Consider the following 21,486-nt stretch of genomic DNA (forward strand, 5'->3'; position numbering starts at 1 on the left):
GTTGTCTGGCGGGATGTGGTCAGGTCGAAACTGCTCAGCATTTGTTACTTCATTGTGATATGTGTAGTTCTCTTTGGCAGCAGGTTCAGTCTTGGATTGATGTTTCTGGTGTAGACCATCAAAGTATACAGGCTCACTTTGCCCAATTTACTAATTACTTAGGTGGTCTAAGGGAGTGTCGATCTTTTTTACAATTATTATGTCTTCTTTGTATTTGACTAGTATGGAATGAACGAAATAACAAATTATTTAATAATTCTCATAGCTCCACTATGGAACTTATGAAGAAGGTTATATTTCATTCCTACCGGTGGTTGAGGGCTAATAATGCCACTTTTGTTTATGGTTGCAGAAGTGGTGGTCGAACCCGTTGACTTATTTGGGTATCAGCTAACTGCTTGTTTTTTGCTTTATTTTGACAGCTACTCTGTATCTTTGAGAGCCCTCTTTGTTACGCCTTGTGCTAAGGAGGTGTCTCTGTTTATGTGAATATATTCTATTTTTGTTTCTTCAAAAAAATTTAGTTTCTTCCTTAATCATGCATCTGGATAGGTATTTTGAGTCTTTTTTATTGATAAATCATTTAATTCGGCAAAGCAAGACACACATGAAGGATCAAGGGATTTGAATAATGAAGATCAATGGTACTTAGAAGATTTTTTAAGACAACACAAGTTAGGGAAAATTCAACACAAGATTTTTTTGACGATTACTTATCACTTTATTTATGGTTTGGTGCACTTGTCAATTTGGCCAACACAAGTTAGGGAAAATTCATCCCAACTTAGAGATCAAATCTGCTACCGAAAAGGTTTCTAAGTTGCAAATGTTGGCCGATATGACGGTAACAAGAGGAACCTGGGGGGGGGGGGGGGGGGGGGGGTGGGGTGGGTCAATAGCTTTTTCGAATAAAAATGTTGGAGAAAGTGTAGTTTGAAAACTAACGACTATGTTGGATTATGCTTAAGCTTCAATGATAATAGAATAATAATCCATAAATCTATGATTATCACAAACCAAACCTACTCGTAAGCAAGAAATCACTAACAAAAGTAATTATACAACTTTGATATATGTAATTAAGCACCAAATTAATCTCTATATGAAGGTGATTGAATCAATAAGCTCTTGAAAATAGGTTTCAGAATTTATTCAATCACAAGCGTGTAGAAATTAACCTAACTCATCATAATCATATATCACAAATTGATTTGCTGAAATTTAAAGAGTAAGGGAAAGAAAAACACTGAGATTTATAGTGGTTCCTCTTTCTCGTCCACGCTAAGGAAACATTCATTCTCCATATAAGAAAACTCCTCTTATACGAACTTCCAATATAATGTTGAAAATGTTTAAAAGTGTATGATCACATAGATTCCTTCGATTCCTAATATTCTATGCTAAGAAATCACACATAGAATCCAATCATTTTTTTATGGTAAACCATTTGAGTTACAATTAACAGCAAAGATGGCTGCACTAACAGAAAGAAAAGATAGGGGGGGGCTATCCCTAACCAAGATCTACTACCCACTATTCTTGCCAAAGAGGCCAAATAGTGTGCTTTGTCTTTTTGTTCTCGCCTAACAAATTGAACAATGAAATTTGACCATTCCATTCATCAATTCCTTACGGTCATGCGCAACAATCTCAATGACAGCAAATTTGGATTTGTTGTTTAAACAATTTACAACAATTGCAGCATCCGAATTTATTGAGACAGAGGAGATACCTTGTTCAACTACCACATGGATTGCCCATCTGACAACCAGCGCTTCAGCAAGTAACGGCTCTATCGTGATGTTCTCACTTCGACATGAGCTAAAAATAGTCACCCCTCTTTGATCATGTATGGAAACTCCCCACCCTGTGATACCATTAGAGAAACATCCAACATCAACAACCAAAGAGAAGAAAGGTGGGACACTGGATGGATAGTTTGTCACTTGGTTTGGAACATTCCGCCTTTGTCTTTGCGGGTCTGCCTCATTAAACTCAAGACAAAATTCATTGCCTCTTTGGCCAACCGATGTGGATCGATAGCTGTTTCTCATAAGATAGCGTTGTTTCTCCCTTACCAGAATTTCCACAGGATAATGCAGAACAATTGAGGGCCCAGCTGGTTTGGCATTGTGAATCTTAGTGTTGTTTTCATTATCTTTATATTGTTGTTGCAGAGGCCTCCGCAACAGCATTGCAAAGCAATCACGTGTACGAATTGAACTGCATCGTAACTCCATCAGAAACTGCATCAGACCATTTTTATCATTATAACAGCCGCATCAATCTGCATGTACCCTATTCGTAAAAAAATTCCCAGAATAATAATAATTTCAGACACCCCTAGGCGCTTATTTACTAGAGATTTAAAGAAAATTTTCATCTTTTAAGTTTTTCACAACTATGTATGGTAAACACCTCTCAACGAATATACTGAGCAAACTGAAACGTTTCTATAGTGAGTGAACATAAAACTATTCCAAGTTGCGAAGACCTCAATATGCTTGACAACAATGACCGCATCCACGATCGCAACTGTAATTTAAAACCATGGCGGGTACATTAAAATTCTGCAGGATTTAGGCTTCTCGAGTATCAAGATAACTGCTGCAAGAGGATATCTTCCCTCATTATACCGTTGCGAGTGAAATTTGAGGTTTTCTCATATATATTAATATAATAATACAATGTTATTTGTGCCTTTGAATTCTTTGTTGTTGTAACCAAACACCCTGTTTGATATCAGTGGGACATATAACACACAAACTCACAAACAAACTAACAAAGAACAAAGGAGAGACTTTCTATTGAACTCTATTTTTTATTCATGAAAACTTGATACAAAATGAAGGAGGGTACACAGCCTTTTATAGGCTTAAAATACTTAAGGTATAAGCTAAATGCAATTCTTATATGCTAAGAAAGTAAATGGCGGTGCTCTAATACTACAGAGGCGGTTAACTCTAGATTTTTCTACGTAAATGTAGAATAATAAACAAGTACTCCTTATGCACTAAAGTAAAACATAGGCGGTGCTGCACTTTGATGACATCATTTCTTAATTGCCAAGATGTTCTAGAATGCTTCTAACATCTTCTAGATTATGCTTGATTTAATTCTCAACATTGCCTCCCTTAAATCAAGCTTGCATCATTCCAAGCATTTTCTTCAATTTATAAAATGACTCAATCTTCAGCGGTTTTGTAAAAATATCTGCAATTTGCTCTTCAGTGGGACAGTACTCGATCACCACTTCTTTCTCAGCAATCAACTCTCGTATCTTGTGAAACCGAATATCAATATGCTTGGATCGTCCATGAAAAACTGGATTTTTTGCTTAATGCAATTGCTGACTTGTTATCACAATATATCTCCGTAGGAGTGTTTTGCTTCTGAAGCATCACTTCTAAAATTCTTCTCAGCCACACTGTTTGAGTAGCACAACTGGTTGCTGCTATATATTCTGCTTCAGCTGTGGAAAGAGCGACCACAGGTTGTTTCTTTGAAGACCATGAAATTATACCGGTGCCTAGATGAAACGCGTACCCTGACGTGCTTTTTCTTGTTTCTATATCTCCTGCCCAATCACTATCTGTATATCCAACAAGCTTCACATCATTATTATTACCATAAAAAATTCCTTCGGTCAGAGTACCTTTAATATAACGAAGAATCCTTTTGGCTCCTTGCAAGTGACTAACACGCGGCTCCTCCATGTATCTGCTAAGTAAACCAACTCCATATACTATATCTGGCCTTGTTGCAGTCAAATATCTCAAGCTTCCAATCAAACTTTTATAATGAGTTGGGTCTACCCTTTTACCATCTCTTTCTCTTGTCAGCTTTAACTTTTCTTCAACGGGTGTGGAAATTGGCTTTGATTGCTCCATCTTGAATTTCTTCAAAATATCACTTGCATACTTCTTCTGAGAGATAAAGATTCCATCCTTCTGTTGAACGACCTCAATGCCGAGAAAATAGGACATTAGGCCCAAGTCTGTCATTTCAAAACATCTTATCATAGCCTCCCTGAATTCAGCAATCATCTTTGAATTGTTGCCGGTGAATATCAGATCATCGACATAGAGGCACACAATAAGAACATCTCCAGGATCAATGATTTTGATGTAGAGTGTGTGCTCGAATGGACATCTCTGAAAGCCGTTTTGAATGAAATAAGAATCAATCTTTTTGTACCATGCTCTTGGCGCCTGCTTCAAGCCATATAATGCTTTCTTCAATCTATAAACTTTATCTTCATTTCCTCGAACTACATATCCTGCAGGCTGCTCAACATACACTTCTTCTTCCAAAGTACCATTAAGAAATGCAGACTTAACATCCATTTGATGTATTTTCCAATTATTTTGAGCTGAGAGTGAAATAAGCATGCGAATTGTATCTAATCTCGCAACGGGAGCAAATACTTCAAAATAATCAATACCTGGTTTTTGTTTGTAGCCTTTAGCCACCAACCTCGCTTTATAGCGATCAATTTCACCTTTTTGGTCTCTGGATTGTAAAGCTTGTATGCCTTTGAATTTGAGATGTAGCCAATAAAGATACATCTCTCGCCTTTATCATCTAACTTTTTTCTGATTTGATCTGGTACATGAGCATATGCAATACATCCAAAAACTTTGAGATGCCTGATTGAGGGCCTCCTTCCACTCCATGCTTCTTCGGGAGTCTTCTCTTGAACACTTTTTGTTGGACATCTGTTCAAAATATAAACTGCAGTAGCAACTGCTTCTGCCCAAAATTCCTTTGGCATTTGTTTGGCTTTCAACATGCATCTCACCATATCCATGATTGTTCTGTTCTTTCTTTCAGCTACTCCATTTTGTTGAGGAGTGTATCTGGTGGTTAACTGATGTTGGATTCCATGTTGCTCAAAGAAATTTGTGCCGACGAGGTATTCTTGGCCTCTGTCTGTTCTGAGTGCTTTGATTTGACAACCACTTTGTTTTTCCACGAATGCTTTGAATGTCTTGAAGGTATCAATAGCTTCTGATTTCTGCTTCAGAAAATACACCCAAGCCTTTCTGCTAAAATCATCAATAAAAGTAATAAAATACCTGCAACCACCAGGTGTTGGTATTTCAACCGAACACAAATCTGAATGAACAATCTCCAGGAGTTTCTTTGCTCTCCAAGACTTTCCGGTTGGAAATGATTCTCTATGCTTCTTTCCAATTTGACATGTCTCGCATACACCACTTGGAATGTTCACAATAGGCAAACCAGAAACATATTCTTTTCGTGACAGATAATTCAAGCCAGAAAAATGAAAGTGACCAAATCTCATGTGCCACAACCAATCATCATTTGGAATTATTGAACTCAAGCAAGGAAATTGATCATGTTGAATTTTCAGAGGGAATAGGCGGTTAGATGACATTTTTACCTTTGTGATGAATCTTCCATTTCTATCGATCAAAGTGCAATAGCCTTTGTGAATCTGCATGTTGTAACCTTTCTCTGACAGTTGTCCCATGCTCAAGAGATTGTGATGAAGACCAGGAGCATAGAAAACGTCGCCAATAAAATTTTGCGATCCATCTTTCAATCTGATAGCAATTTGGCCTTTCCCCTCAATTGGAATATTTGAATTATTTCCAAACTTCACGGTAGATTTTACCGTTTCGTTCAGAGAAGAAAATAATTCCTTTTTCCCACACATATGATTACTACATCCGGTGTCCAAATACCAGATATTTTGTTCTTCCGAAAGTGTATTGCTTGCTAAAAATAAACTGTGTTGATTTTGGGAAGACTCACCAGAGGATTGATATGAGTTCTCTACCATGTTTGCCTGATGTTTATATCTGCAATCAACTGCTTTGTGCCCGTACTTTCCACAATTAAAGCAACCATTATTTGTTCTCTCTTGGTTGGAATAACCTCTTCCTCTGCCACGGTTGTTGGAACCAAAGTTGTTTCCACCTCTTCCTTGATGTGATTGATTGAAATTGTTGTAATTGTTGTCTCTCCATTGGTTGAAGTTGCCACGTCCTCTTCCTCTAAAGGTTCCTCGGCCTCTACCTCTGAAATTTCCTCTTCCTCCATTGTTGAAATTTTCACGAGCTCTGGCTTCACCCATGTGGCTTGATTCAACAACGTTGTTGAGGCTTACCTGGCTTTTCAAGGCTTCCTCCTTCACTTTTTCAGTCTTCTCTAATATTCGGTTGACATGACTTTCAATACTCCCCTGCAACTCTGCTACCGACAAGGTATCGGTATCGTGGGACTCTAATATCGTAGTCACCACATGATCAAACTTCATCGGCATGGTGCGTAGAATTTTCTCCACCACCTTGCTATCCGGAATATCTTCTCCATACACCCTCATCTTGTTGACAAGATTAATAACACGAGTAAAATATTGTTCCACTGTTTCAGAACTGGACATTTCGTACCTTTCATATTCTCTACGCAGAGACTGCAGCTTCGATTTCTGAGCTTTCTCAACTCCTTTGTGTGACAGCTTCAATATGTCCCACGCCTCTTTCGAAGTCTTCGCATTTGCTATTTTGCCGAAAATTGAGTAATCTATTCCTTGAAGAATTTGTGATAGTGCCAGCTGGTCCTTTCTACGAGCAAGTTCATCAGCTCCTTGTTGCAAACCAGACTCCACATAGCTCCAGATGTTGTGAGCTTTAAGATGTGTTGTCATCATAAATTCCCAATAACTGAAATCTAATTCAGAATTCAGTTTGGGGCCGGACCAAACGATATTGAAATTGTTTGCCATATCTCTTTCAAAATACGCTCACAATAACTTTGACACAGTGAGAACTCTTTTGTTCCTCACACACTCGGACTATTTTTGACACTGACTTTGACACGGTGAGAACAATTTTGTTCCTCACACACTCAAACTATTTTTGACACTGACACTTTGCAAGACCTAACCTGCTCTGATACCAATTTGATATCAGTGGGACATATAACACACAAACTCACAAACAAACTAACAAAGAACAAAGGAGAGACTTTCTATTGAACTCTATTTTTTATTCATGAAAACTTGATACAAAATGAAGGAGGGTACACAGCCTTTTATAGGCTTAAAATACTTAAGGTATAAGCTAAATGCAATTCTTATATGCTAAGAAAGTAAATGGCGGTGCTCTAATACTACAGAGGCGGTTAACTCTAGATTTTTCTACGTAAATGTAGAATAATAAACAAGTACTCCTTATGCACTAAAGTAAAACATAGGCGGTGCTGCACTTTGATGACATCATTTCTTAATTGCCAAGATGTTCTAGAATGCTTCTAACATCTTCTAGATTATGCTTGATTTAATTCTCAACACTGTTTTACTTTTCCAGCTTTTATTGTGATGTTTTGTCTTGAATTGAATCATTTCCTATTCTGCAATGCTTGACGCATGCAAATAAGTCCTAAATTGGGCAGCTAAGCCATTTACTAGCCCCGAAATTTATCGTATAGAATAGGAAAATTTCTATTGAGTGCAAGCTAAGTAATTTCCCATTTTCCAATTTAAAATAAAAATAATTAGATAAACATAATTAATTAGATGAACATGTTTTTCTCTTAAAAATAAGGGAAAATTACAATAACCTCCCCTGAGGTTTATGTAAATGTATCCCACCTCCCCTCTATTTTCACACTCAACAGCAATACCCCCTGCTGTTATCTCTCCGTCAATCTTCCGTTGGAAAACTGCAGTACTTCCTTTTCAATAAAACAAACAAAATGAAAACGCTTATTACCAAAAAAAAAAATTGAAAACGATTCTTCACTTTTAGATTCACGCTTGCTAGATTGATCGATTGTTGTATAGACCCCTCACTCATCATCCATTCTCCAACAACAAAAATAACAGAGAAATTTAGATCAATGCCCACCGGAGAAAACCATGAAATGAAAGAAATACCTTTACCCAGAAGCATGTAACAATGGATATAGAAAGCAAAAAACAAAGAAGGAAAAGAAAATAACGAAAACCAAGAAGAACCAAATTGAGATTTTGGTATATCATGCAGTGTCGCATTGTGGCTCTGTAAACGTAATCCACTACTTTGTTGCTCATGATGTGTGGAGAAGGCACCAAGATGTAGAATCATTACAAAGGGATATAGACTCCATAACTTCCAAATTGGCTCCTCATTGTCGTCAGAGTTATAACTTCGTTCAATTATACTTTTTATTTTTAATTTTTATGTTATGATGTTTTATTCTTGCAACTGTGGCGCAAAATCCCAACAACAAACGATATTGTTTTCATCAATGGAAAAGATGATATATTTTTTATTTAACAGTTGCAAACAGGTGTTAATTTGTAAAGGGTGATATCTATCTATTTTAAGAAAACTTAGGGGAGCTTTATGCCTATTATAAAACTAGAGGGGGTGTTTGTGTCGTTTGCTAAGACTTCAGGGGAAGTCATTGTAATTTTCCCTAAAAATAAATTAGATCAACAGTCGAAAAGAAGATAGGCCAAACAAGCTCTAAGTCTCTATTTGAATAAATAAATAACTTAATCAAATGCTTATAAGTTATGAAAAGAAGCTGAGAATAACTTGTTTAATTTTCAACCATTTTAGAGAGATTATGATAATAAGCTGAAGATAATTTATGACCATGTCAAATATCATGTAATTTAAAATGAAAGGGAAGAGAGCGTTAAAATTGAACAACCAAATCAACAATACATTATGTCACAAGAGCATGATATGTCATGACACAACTTCTTCAAAACCAACTATATGCAACATTAAAGCATATATATAATACTGCTATCAATTATCAACGAGACTTGTGAACTTTCCCAGGAAAACATAATCCTCAATCACAATGTTTATCAATTAAGATCAACTCAGAGAATCATATGAATGCGAAATAGGTGAGTAATGGCATCATTGAAAAAAGAATCAAGCATATCCACCTCTCTTTGTAAAGCTTCATGTTCTTATACATGGTGTTATGTCTTTAGCATATAAATGCTACAACCAAAGGACCACCGAAACACAACTAAGTTATGACAGAAAATTATTGACTAATGTAATGGACAAAGCATCAAATACTTCCAAAGGAGTCTTCTTTGTTCAGTCACAACTCACAAGTCTCTTGAAGGTTTCTTCAATATCTGACTCAGTTATGGCATAATTTTCATCAGCAAAATCACCCTTCTTCTTTATGAAATTTGAACTTCCTCGGCCAAGTTTGCCAAATAATGCATGTGAGAAAATGATTTTGCTATAACAATAGAATCTTCAGCATCAAAATTTACCTCAACAAATAAAATTAACATTGAGCTAAATAATAACTCAAAAATACTACGCTAACAAATGAGAGATAACTCTTAGGGAACTTCTGCATCAAGCATTTGAAGCTGATTATAGAAAGTTTGCGAACAAAAGTGTGGAATGTACCGTAAATAACTAGTTTTTAATATGAAAACATTTCTTCATTTCCAATTTAAGCCTTTGAGAAATTAAAAATAAACAGATAGACATTAGTCAATAACAAGAGAACATGTTAACAGGTTTTCGCTACCATGTACTGGAGGATCACAATCACTTGTTCAATGCAGTTAGTTTCCTTGCAATTGCTCTCAGAAATTAGTTTTACGTTCTGCACATGTTCTTAAAAGAGACCAACTACTTGATTATTGTCATTGAAGTTATATGCACGACTGAATCTAACAACTTCATCGTATTGTTGTCTCTTGATAAGATTCTCAACAACATCTGCAAGTGTTAGAAAATTTCACATCATCAAACTGACCAAAACAACTATATAATAAGTTATAGTAAACAAAAAAAAGATGAAGTAGATTGGACTGAATTGTTCAAAATTATTTAAACCGTTTAGAAAATAGAAGAAATACATTAAAAAAAAAAGACATACATTTGAAGTATATTTCATATAAAATAATATGTGAGGCGTCTGAAGCAAAACATTTCTCAAACCAACATACCATAAGCTTTAACTGCAAAACCAAGAGTTCCAAACAACTCTACAGTTATCTTGTGCTGAGCAGCAAAACCAAAAAGCTGAAAAATGTCATCTTCATTGAAAGAAGGAGTCAGTCCATAAATAGACAGAAAGAGTAGAAAACCTAGAATCGCCGCATAATTTTTAGTGTTTTAACTTATGTACGCTTTCACATCGAGAGCTAGCTTAATTGCTTCTTCTCTTAACTAGGTCTATTATCTGGTGAGATTTTCCTCGGTTCTTTGAGCAGAAGAATGTCGCCATTATCGATAATTACAACATTGTCTCTTCTCCATTTGAATAATGGGGTTCTGTATGATTTCCAGGACAACTTTTGCTAGATCTGGTACAACTTTAAGACGAACAAGAGTGTCCTTGGCAACCTACTCAAGTGAGAAAAATGTTGAACCTGAGTCGGTTGACGATGACATTCTTGTTCGTCTTATAGGAGTTCCAGATCCAGCAAAATTTGTCCTGAAAATTATCTAGAACCCTATTATTCAAATGGATCATATGATGGGAGACAATGTTGTAATTATTGATGATGGCGACATTATTCTGCTCAAAGAACTGAGGAAAATCTCACCAGATATTAGACCTCATGTAAGAGAAGAAGCAACGAAGCTAGCTCTGGATGTGTAAGCTTACATAAGTCAAAACACTGAAAATTCAGCGGCGGTCCTGGGTTTTCTACTCCTTTTGTCTATTTATGGATTGGCTCCTTCTTTCAATGAAGATGAAGTTTTTAAGCTTATTGGTTTTGCTGCTCAGCACAAGATAATTGTCGAGCTATTTGCAACTCTTTTGCAGATAAATTTTCAGGTATGTTAGTTTGAGAAATGTTTTTTTTTCAAACGTACCACATATTATTTTATATGAAATAGACTTCAAATTTTTGTCTTTTTATATGCATCTCTTCTATTTTCTAAACGGTTGGACTAATCTTGAATTTTTAAGTCCAATCTACTTCGTTCTTTTTCGTTTACTAGAACAATTATATAGCTGTTTTGTCAGTTTGATGAAGTGAAATTGTCTAACACCTTGCAGATGTTGTTGAGAATCTCATCAATAGAGCAATATGATGAAGCTGTAATATTCAGTCGTGCATATAACTTCTTCAGTGACAATAATCAAGTAGTTGGTCTCTTTGTAGAACATGTGCAGAACCTAAAACTAATTTCTGAGAGCAGTTGCAAGGAAACTAACTGCATTGAAATGAAGTTTTTTTTCTTATTCAATTTCTATTTTATGAAACATTTCATCTTCAAACCCCTCCATGAATCAAGATAGTTATAAATACTTTGATCGTGAACTTAAGACAAGGCTAGAGATCAAGAAGTTGCTAGTCTCATGGTTGTTATGCAAAGCATTAAAGATAACAACCTAGAATTCCAGAATCTAATGAAAAAGATTGAGGATCGTATTCTTGAGATTGAGGATCGTATTTTTGAGATAAGGATCTAACGAACTGGTGAGTGTGATCCTCCAGTACATGGTAGGGAAAACCTGCTAACATGTTCTCCTGTTATTGACTAATGTCTAATTGTTTATTTTTAATTTCTCAAAGGCTTAAATTTTATATGAAGAAGCGTTTTCATATAAAAACTAGGTATTTACAATACATTCCACACTTTTGTTCGCAAAGTTTCTGTAACTAGCTTCATATGCTTGATGCATAAGTTCTCCAAGATTTATCTCATTTGTTTAGAGAAAAAGAAATCTTTGGTGACTTGGAAAATGAAATATACTTCAAATTTGTATCTCTCTCTTTAGTCTTTGTATGTACACTGTTCTATTTTTTAAATGGTTTGATGTGTTTTATTTTCTTTGCGTTGTATTTTTGAGTTATTATTTAGCTCAATCTTAGTTTTAGGCTTAAATATGTGATTCGTCCCTGCAAATAGGGGTCGCTTAAAATTTCGTCCCTGCAATTGCTAATCCTTTTTTTTTCCCACTGCAAAGTTTAATCAGTTAAAAATTCGTCCTTTGACCCAGTTAATCACTGCCACGTCAGCAATTTACCAAAAATGGCATGGGAATTTACGAAAATACCCCTGGCTTATTTTTTTTTTGAAATTTTGAAATTTTTTTTTAAATTAAAAAAAATCTGAAAAAATAATTAAAAATCATAAAAAATTTCGGACAAAAAAATGTTAAAATTAAAACTGAAAAAACTGAAATTTTTCGGAGAAAAAATTGTAAAAGAAAATTCGGGAAAAATCTGGAAAAATTTTTTTTTTGAAGGAAAAAAAAATAAGCTAGGGGTATATTCGTCAATTCCCATGCCATTTTTGGTAAATTGCTGACGTGGCAGTGATTAACTGGGTCAAAGGACGAATTTTTAACTGATTAAACTTTGCAGGGGCAAAAAAAAAAGGATTAGCGATTGCAGGGACGGAATTTTAAGCGACCCCTATTTGCAGGGACGAATAACATATTTAAGCCTAGTTTTATTTGATGTAGGAAATTTTGATGCTGGAGATTCTATTGTTATAGCAAAATCATTTTCTCACAAGCTTTATTTGACATGAGTATCTCAAAGGTCAATTATCCCTAGACTAGTACATATGAAACCTTCGCATCTAGTGCATTAAGCCAATTATATATCAGATCAATTTCCTACCAACAACAAATATCTTAATTTAGTATAGTTGTATTTATATATTAACACATTTGATGTAACATACGCTTCAAATATGAAGTGAGAAGAAAAAAGTAATGTGCGGATTGTTTGAAACAAAACATTTCTCAAACTAACATACCAGAAGCTTTATCTGCAAAACCAAGAGTTCCAAACTGCTCTACGACTATCTCGTGCTGAGCAGCAAAACCAAAAAGCTAGAAGAGTACTAATGTTTCTCACTGGAGGGACTTGATTGATTACCTGTGTAAGATGTAACTGCATAATTAGTTAACATACATTTAAGCTCCCATATTTATACAAACATCAGTAAATCACGCTGACTATAGAAATATATATAGATGTATGAGTTAGGATTTGTTGACATGTAAATCAAAAGACTTACCACAAATTTCAACCATTAAATAAAATTAATCCAATGGTTTACAATATTCCATCCGTAAAATTAGAAAATTCCAAACTAAGGTATGTGACATCTCTTAGTTCTCTTTTCTATTTGTTTTTTCCAAACTGCAGAGTCAAGGGCCATTTGTGCAATAACAACGACGAAAAGTGTTGCAACCTGGTTGAGATCATGACACTTGTAATAACACACAAAACACCAATGGTCAATTGCAAGGTGACAACCCAAAATAAAAAACGAGGGATCCAAGTCTTTGTGCAAGTTTCGTGACAACGCCAACCAAGATGTGTTTTACAATTTTCTACTCAGTTTCTTTTCCCTTCTTCGATTCTATCCATTTCTTCTTCGAAATACTTAATTCATATTAACTTGTATAATATAATTTTTAGAATAAACACTATCAATAAAAATTAAGAAGAAATTTGACTCTAATTGCTGTCGTATAAATTTAGAGATTTGACAAGTGTACAGGGGGCTTGCTTTGCACTAACATGATTTCTTCCAGTGGCGGCAATAAACTCTCAGACGGCGGCATGCACCTCCAAATGGAATTAGTAGTGCAGATATTGAGAAATAGGGTGTGAAAGTTAACAGGGCATGTCACATGAGTCTAATAATAACGATATTATTGTCTCTATCATTAATTAGATCCAACGTATAAGTCTAAAGAATAACAGATTCGACAAGAGAAAAACGACAGAGATTTTGCATTAAATAGCTTCGTAAACTGTTTAAGGACAAAAAAGGTATAATCAAAATTAGTTTGATAGAGTGTGAATCAAACTAGTGAAAATTTTCAACTTTTTTTACAGGTCTACAACTTTATCATGATGAAAGATATTTTTATTAAATTGGGAAGAACAATTTAAAGATATTAAAAGATAAAGTTGAAATGAAATTGTATTAATAAACCAGATGATGAAGATCATTTACCTGATTTAATTTCCTCTTCAAATGATTTTGGTAATGCTTCAAATTGATTCTCTTTTGACATTAGCTCCTTTAGTTGCACTTCAAACTCCCTCCCTCGGTCATTAATTCCGCCTTTTGTGATTCAAGCTCTCTCACTCGGTCTTCAAATTCTGCCTCTTTTGACTCGAGTTGTCTCACTCGGCCGTTAAATTCCTCCTCCTTTGTATGGAACTCCTTCACCCGTTCTTCATGTTGCTTAAATTTTGATTCAAGCTCCTCCACTTGTCCTTCAAACTCCGTCACTTGGCTTTCTGAATGCTCTTCCTTCAAAATCAATTTGTATCATTAATAAAGAAATCGTGCAACAAATAATAACAAAACTAAAAATTTGAAATTTAGTAACTTAATGCTGCCTACCTCCGGTAACACACTATATCAAATAATTAAGAAAAAAGATAGAGAAAAGCATAGTAAAAACTGAAATGACAGTCTCATATTCAGTTTAGTCATTTTGATTATCCTACAAGTATCATATAGAAAACCTATGGTTTCTCTTTGTACCCTTGAAATTTGAGAGTTCTAATAAAGTTTGAAAATTTGTCTTTTCTCATCACATAAGAATATCATATTTGTTATTGCTAAAGGAGGTAGAAAAGTTAAAATACAAGAAAGAAAATCTGGAACCAACAAAATTGTGATAACAGACCTTTTTCAAAGATCAAGAGAGAGAGAGAGATAATTCTGTTACTTCATTTGCATATCGAACATCTGGATGATGGTCCTGATTTCACATTCAACACATTAATTTATAACCAACATGCAGCAGGTGCATGAACAATATAGAATGATTCATAAAATAGAATTAGCATAAGATGAAAAAAGAACCTTGATTTCAATGGAGTCCGTTTTCTTGAATGCAAGAGATTGGCTGTTTGATAAGTCTCTGAACAAAATCTGCAAGGTACAACAAAATTTCACTTCATCAAATCGGTTAAAATTAACTAAAACCAAGCAAATTGGACTGAATAATAATAATATCTCAAAATTAATAAGAAAAGAGAACATCTCAAACCATTTAACACCCTCATAAATCATCATCCATGATTAATTGTAGAATCTTTGTATGTGATAAGACGTACATATGCAAAAAAATTAATCAAGTAGTGCATCATGCATAAAGTAAAGGAACCTAGTTAGAATAATCTAGATTAATCATCATCATCATCATCAAGTGAGGAAGACATGAAAAAGACATGGACATATTTTGTTCGATTTGAGAGAGAGAGAGAGAGAGAGAGAGAGAGAGAGAGAGAGAGAGAGAGAGAGAGAGTTACCTGGGAATGTTTTGTTCGATTTGAGAAGCTAGCGGCGGTGGAGTGAAGTGAGAAATGAGAATACGATTGAAACAAAAGAAAGAGGAAGCGGCGGAAATGCGCTAATGGGATCAACTCAACCAAATAACTTTTTTTTTTATGGGCACTCAACAAAATAACTTAATTTAATTAAGTTTATAAAACATAATCAAAATGGCCCTAAAAAAATTTGAACCATTTTTTAATACAAAAATCAATGTAATAGAGAGAGTAAGAACATTTTTTATAAAATGATTGTATAAATATAATTTTTATTGGATCAGTAATTTCATTTCATTTTTTTTTTTACAGAATTTCATTTGTTTGTATTAAGTTTTGCGTATTTAAATGCTTTCTAAACTAGAAGTAAAATTTGATGTAACATATAGTCAAATTCTCTAAAATATAGGATTTGTTAGTTTAGCTTAATTAGTAAGGATATTGCATAATATATGCAAAGGCGAATGTTTGAACCCCGGACATCCCACTTATTCACCTTAAATGGCGAATTTTTAAAGGGTTATGCTAGAAGCCACCCATGAAGGTGTCTTTTAGCAACCCACACCTCAAGGTGTGATTATCCACTTTTTAGTTATTACTTACTAAAAGACGCCTTCATAAAAATTAGTTGATGTCTTTTAGCAAATGCATATAGGATAACTTGCTAAAAGACACCTTCATAAAAGGTGTCTTCTAGCAAAACCCTTATTTAAATATGTTGATTGAATATGTTTTTAAATCGGCTTACAAGTCATACCAAATTTTCAAAAGGCATGACTAGATCGAAAAAATAATCTATGACAAGTTACAAATCATATTTAAATATGACAAAGTCTAATTTAGTTTAGTCTATTCTCACCCTTACTCATTGGTAATGTATATTTTTTAATAAAAAACTATCGTCCATTTATTGTTTACGAAAAATTTCCTCCCATACAAATGTGTAAATTAATATTGTTATTAATTACGTAAAGCGATTCATTCCATGCACCGTAACTTCTTTAAAAATGTGCATTCAATCATCAAATCATGTTAAATTCCTCTAGAAGAAAAAAAAACTAATGAAATTAATAGATATTTTTTTAAAGGAATTAAATAGATATTTTATTAACTTATTGAATGAAGTGGTATCCTATCGAGTGATTTGATTAAACACAGTAGTAAACAAAGTTTGTTTGGGTTATAAGAAGTAAACAAAGTTTTACACTGTCAATATATTTAATGAGAATCTTCGCAGTCACGGATGCTTGATAGTTTCTGTTTGTTCTCTTTACATGTGCGTGGATGAGAGTTCATACCACCTTTTCTTCCGGTGCCCGTTTGCTATTGGCTCGGTTCTAGATTAAATGTTGTGGTTAATGTTACTTCGATTCACACCCTTCTGGCTTGTGTTACATCGCAGCGCTCTTCGCAGGTTGAAGATATGTTTGTGTCAGTATTTGTTCATAGGTTGCATGCTATTTGGATGTCGCGTAACACTTCACGATTTAGTAATGACAAAGCTAGTGTACATGCGACAAAGGTAAAAATTGATTATTATGTTACTATGAGTGACAATAACTCTTCTGGTTGATGTATTGCCTCAGACTCTACTTTTCTTGATTCTTTTTCTGTGTCTCCGCATCATCAACTTTTGCTGACGAACAAGACTATCATTGGCAATCGACTCAAGTTCATCATTTTGCTCACTTGAGGGACTTGATTGATTACCTGCATAAGATGTAACTGAGTAGTTAGCTAGCATATATTCACTACAAGAATTCTTCAATATACTAACCAATTCAAAATAGCATTACTGGGGGATTCAGACCCTCAGTAATTACTGGCGGAATAAACCTTCAATAACATCAAAAAAACCCTCAATAACGTTACTGACGGATAAATCCGCCAGTAATATCAATAAAGAACCTACGATGTATTACTGGCGGAAATATTCCGCCAATAATGTAAACACACATGTGTTTGCATTACTGAGGGATATATGTCCGACAGTAATAGTATAACGGATTAAATATTCCGCCAGTAATGCAATATATCCGCCAGTAATGTAAACACACATGCCTTTGCGTTACTGAGGGATATAAATCCGACAGTAATAATATAACGGATTAAATATTCCGCCACTAATGCAACATATCCGCCAGTAATAATGTTGCATTCGAATCCGTCGGTAATACGCAAATTCCGCCAGTAATTGAAGCAATTAATCCGTCAGTAATGAATCAAATCCGCCAGTAATACAATGCCTTTTATTAATATGAATATTACCAATTCAATTTCATCTCCTCTTCCCCTTTCTCTTTCATCTGATGCGCGTTCCTCTTTTTTCTTCTCCCAGCCAACGCAAATCCGATCGATGAACAACATCCACCACCACACCACCGCCGGCAAACCGCGACCACTATCCTCCTTCTCCATCCATCACCGCCGCATCGTCCTCCATCTTCTGTATTGATTCTTTTGTTTAGAGAGCTATCTCCATCCATCTCTCTCCACAAACCCTAATTGTTGTAACTTGTAAGGTAATGTGAAATTTGAATGTAATTTCCTTCAATTCTGAATTCCGTGAATGAATGATAATAATAAGGTTCTGTTATGATCAGATTTTACAAAGTAGTTGGAATGGTGGGAGGCGGTACAATCAAGCTGAAGACATGGCAGCAGGCAGCTGTGGCATTAGGTTCTGCAGTTGGAGCACTTTTGGATCCACGAAGAGCTGATTTGATAGCAGCTCTTGGTGAAACAACTGGAAAGCCTGCCTTTGAAAGGGTTCTTCAAAGGATGAAATCTTCCCCTGAAGGAAGGTCAGTAATTGTTTCCCCTTCCCTTATTAATTATTTTCGTGTTCTTTTATTCTTTCAATATCATGTTATGAGTCCCACATTAGATAAGATATGAGTTCATTAGTGCTAACCTTAGAAGTTGGTTTTGTAAAGTTGAGTTAGGCTTGATATTTTAGGATGGTATGAGTCTGTTTAAATTGCAATGTGATATGGCTGAATATTGAGCCATGATAAGGTTACATTTGGTTTTAGCCTATCAAAATGTAACATTTCAGTTGTTTTGTTCACTATTTAAATACAAAGTTAATCTGTATTATAAGGTGGAATGTTGTGGTGATCTGTATGGTGATGTTTGGACTTTGAAGCAAATTGATTGTGTCTTCTTGTATTTGTAAAACCGAGATGTCCTGCTTGCCAAGTGATGCTATTCATCAGATAGACATAATTTACTATTTTGCTGTCAGTGATTTATTTACATTTAGTTTTATATGGAATTTAGGTTTTTTTTATCGCTAGCAAGTAAATTTCTACTGTCTAATTCATCAACTGATTCTGTATGTTCATGTAAGATGAAGGTCATCTCAAAGCAATCTGACCTCGTTATGAGTATGCTATTGTTTTATTTCTGCATTCTAACATTGCTTCTTGCTGCAGGTTTTGAAGAGAGATTTCAGAAGGAATCTTTGCTATGTTCATCTGCCGTTCGACCTACCTTGGTTAAGGTAATTTGTTCGAGTTTCAGTTACCTTCTATCTTGTGACTGTCAGAACTTCTCAGTTAAAATAAGTTAATGGTTTTTTCACTTAGGAAAAAAGTTCTCACAATTTTTGTAGGAGTTTATGGAGAAATTAAATGAGTTTTTCTAAAAAAAATTGAGATGCAGAACAGCAGAAGTTAATTGCACCTTATGCAACTGAATTATAGGTAATATACATGATGAAGTTCAATCAAGTGGTTATTTATCATGGATGGATTTAACACACTCCCTCTATCTTATATTGTCGGTCGTTTAATCAAGTGGTTTGACTTAAGTAGTTTATGAGTTTTAGCTAATGTTGAATCGTTTAGAAGAACACATGAATAACTTATGTATATAATATGCAGATCAATGCATGCAATGGCATGCAATGTGGGAGAACATTTAAGGGGCCAAACTCACCTAACAACCCTTCACTTTGGACAGAGAATTGGACTAGTTTGTATGTTATTGTGCAATTTTACATTACAAATTCCAAAACCTCCATTTTTCTTAAGTGTGAGTTTTAGTTAGCAAATTATCTTATCTTACTAGACTAATGTCATTTACTTAACGTTTGAATTAATAGTTTACAAGCTTTTGGTGGAGCACCATACTTGAGATCAGCTTCAGACATTGCCTATAATGTTGCCTTGTTCATAGCAAAGAAAGGAAGTTATGTCAATTATTACATGGTATCATCACTGTCTATAATTGCTCCTCCTTTATTTTCAACTTAGCTGAATTTCTGCTTATTTTTCTTGGTAACTCACTTGACGGATTTGATGCAGTACCATGGAGGAACCAATTTTGATAGATTGGCCTCTGCTTTCATAATAACAACTTATTATGATGAGGCTCCACTGGATGAATATGGTATGGTTTTTTATTTTCTCTATCTGAGAAAATTGCAAATATTGAACCATTGTTATGTGACTGACTATGCTAAGGTAACCAGGTTTGGTTAGACAACCAAAATGGGGACATCTTAAGGAGCTACATGCTGCAATCAAGTCATGTTCACAACCTCTACTTGATGGAACTCAAACCACCTTCAGCTTAGGCTCACAGCAACAAGTAATTAAGAATGAACCTTCCTGGACATGTTTTCCTCAATTTTTTAACTAGTACTACTTAAATAAAAGGAAACAGAAAAAAAAAAATCTATAATATGAGTCTTATGGTTCTAATCAGACAATAATTTTTCTCACTTTTTTCCTTCAGGCTTATGTTTTCAGAAGTTCCACAGAATGTGTTGCCTTCTTGGAAAATAGCGGACCTTGTGCAGCAACCATGGTTACATGAATAATTGGTTCATAGATGATTGTTTTAAGAGGTATAATTGTGTTAGCTGTGTGGAGTTTCTACGGGATCTCCTGCTGGCTGTGTTCTTAGCTTTCTGTTTGGTCTTGGGCGTTACACGTATGGGCGGCGCTTTTGTATTGTTCTCGATGCTAGCTTTTGCACGTCTTGTGCAGGCTTGGTATCTAATAAATTTGTTGATTTACACAAAAATAGTTTATTTTGTTAGTTTTTTGGATTATATGAATATTATTGAAATATTTATAATTTTGTACGAAAACTCTATATAAATTATATGAAATTATGATGATACGTCGTTTAATTAATTTGTGTCTTTTTAAATTTTATTTCCTTAATTTATTTGTGTTATTTAATTTATTTCTTTAATTAAAATAAAAAGAGGGAATGGAATAAAAAAAAAGTGCAAAGTACATTACTGGCGGAAATTTCCGTCAGTAAAGCAAATCTGCATAATCATTACTGGCGGAATTTTCCCTCAGTAATGTAAAGGTGGTTTTGACAAAGCATTACTGAGGGATTATTCCGTCAGTAATTACTGACGGATTGCAATCCGTCAGTAATTACTGGCGGAATAATCCCTCAGTAATGCTTTGTCAAAACTACCTCCCCATTACTGAGGGAAAATTCCGCCAGTAACATTTCTGACGCTCATATTACTGAGGGACTCGAATCCGCCAGTAATGCGTATTACTGAGGGATTTTTTGCATTACTGGGGGATTATTTCCACCAGTAATAACCAAAATTCTTGTAGTGATTTAAGCTTCCTTAGTATTTATTGAAGGATAGATAAATCAAGATGACAATATAAATTTATGTGAAGTTATATAAAATGATAGAGTGAAAAACCTCTCTTAAATCGATATACTGATCTTTCTTTTGCATTACCATAACAATGTAAATAAACCATAGTCATGGCAACAACGAAATGATTTGTTGTGATTAAGAGCTTCTGAAAATGTTCAAGAAAGCGAAAATATAATCCAAATTAGTAATAACATTGTCTGATATTGTGAAAACTAGAGAAGATTTCAACTTGACTAAGACCTGCAACATGAACATGATTAAAGATGTTATTATAAAGTATAGGTAGATCGGGTAATTAAAAACATCAACACTATTACAAGAAACAGTTGAAATGAAATTGTTTCAAAAACTAAATGAAAAAACATTTACTCAATTCTGCTGCTTCATCAAACGGTTCAATTAAAGCAATCATGTCGTTTCTCTCATAACTCAAAATCATCCGTGCATCCTTCAAGTTGCTCCTCTCTTGACTGACCTCTTTCTCTCTTCCTTCAAACTTTTTCGCTTCTGATTTGGAATCCTCCATTCGTCTTACAAAATGCTTGAGTTGCTGCATTTGAGC

The 21,486-nt window shown here is 34.7% G+C and overlaps 1 protein-coding gene and 1 long non-coding RNA gene across 3 annotated transcripts; one reads left to right on the forward strand and one right to left on the reverse strand.

The window, feature by feature from the left end:
- Positions 1 to 12,415: 12,415 nt before the first annotated feature.
- Positions 12,416 to 15,391, reverse strand: LOC146930015 (uncharacterized). Of its 2 annotated transcripts, none has more exons than XR_015006253.1 (6): positions 15,260 to 15,391; positions 14,811 to 14,879; positions 14,632 to 14,706; positions 13,947 to 14,249; positions 12,732 to 12,853; positions 12,416 to 12,588 (listed from the first exon to the last, which is right to left on the reverse strand). It is a non-coding gene; the product is annotated as an uncharacterized LOC146930015 (long non-coding RNA). The 2 variants fall into 2 exon arrangements; XR_015006254.1 differs by having other exon boundaries at positions 12,732 to 12,868.
- A 3,296-nt stretch (positions 15,392 to 18,687) lies between these two features.
- On the forward strand, positions 18,688 to 20,424 carry LOC146930016 (beta-galactosidase 16-like). Its single transcript, XM_085708267.1, has 5 exons — positions 18,688 to 19,259; positions 19,386 to 19,491; positions 19,588 to 19,672; positions 19,755 to 19,873; positions 20,021 to 20,424. Exons 1-5 carry the CDS (start codon positions 19,159 to 19,161, stop codon positions 20,099 to 20,101), a joined length of 492 nt encoding a protein of 163 aa, XP_085564393.1. The 5' UTR covers positions 18,688 to 19,158; the 3' UTR covers positions 20,102 to 20,424.
- Positions 20,425 to 21,486: the final 1,062 nt, after the last annotated feature.

This window comes from Medicago sativa, chromosome 4 (assembly GCF_051527215.1).
Source record: "Medicago sativa cultivar Bolivia chromosome 4, Bolivia_mono, whole genome shotgun sequence".
Classification (NCBI taxonomy): Eukaryota; Viridiplantae; Streptophyta; class Magnoliopsida; order Fabales; family Fabaceae; genus Medicago; species Medicago sativa.

What these genes read in the sequence shown, in the direction of transcription:
- LOC146930016 (XM_085708267.1), top strand. Translation starts at nt 19,159, where the DNA reads ATGCAGATCAATGCATGCAATGGCATGCAATGTGGGAGAACATTTAAG. An exon ending in GGCTCCACTGGATGAATATG is followed by an intron (nt 19,673 to 19,754) that starts GTATGGTTTTTT and finishes TAAGGTAACCAG; the next exon opens with GTTTGGTTAGACAACCAAAA. An exon ending in GCTTAGGCTCACAGCAACAA is followed by an intron (nt 19,874 to 20,020) that starts GTAATTAAGAAT and finishes TTTTTCCTTCAG; the next exon opens with GCTTATGTTTTCAGAAGTTC.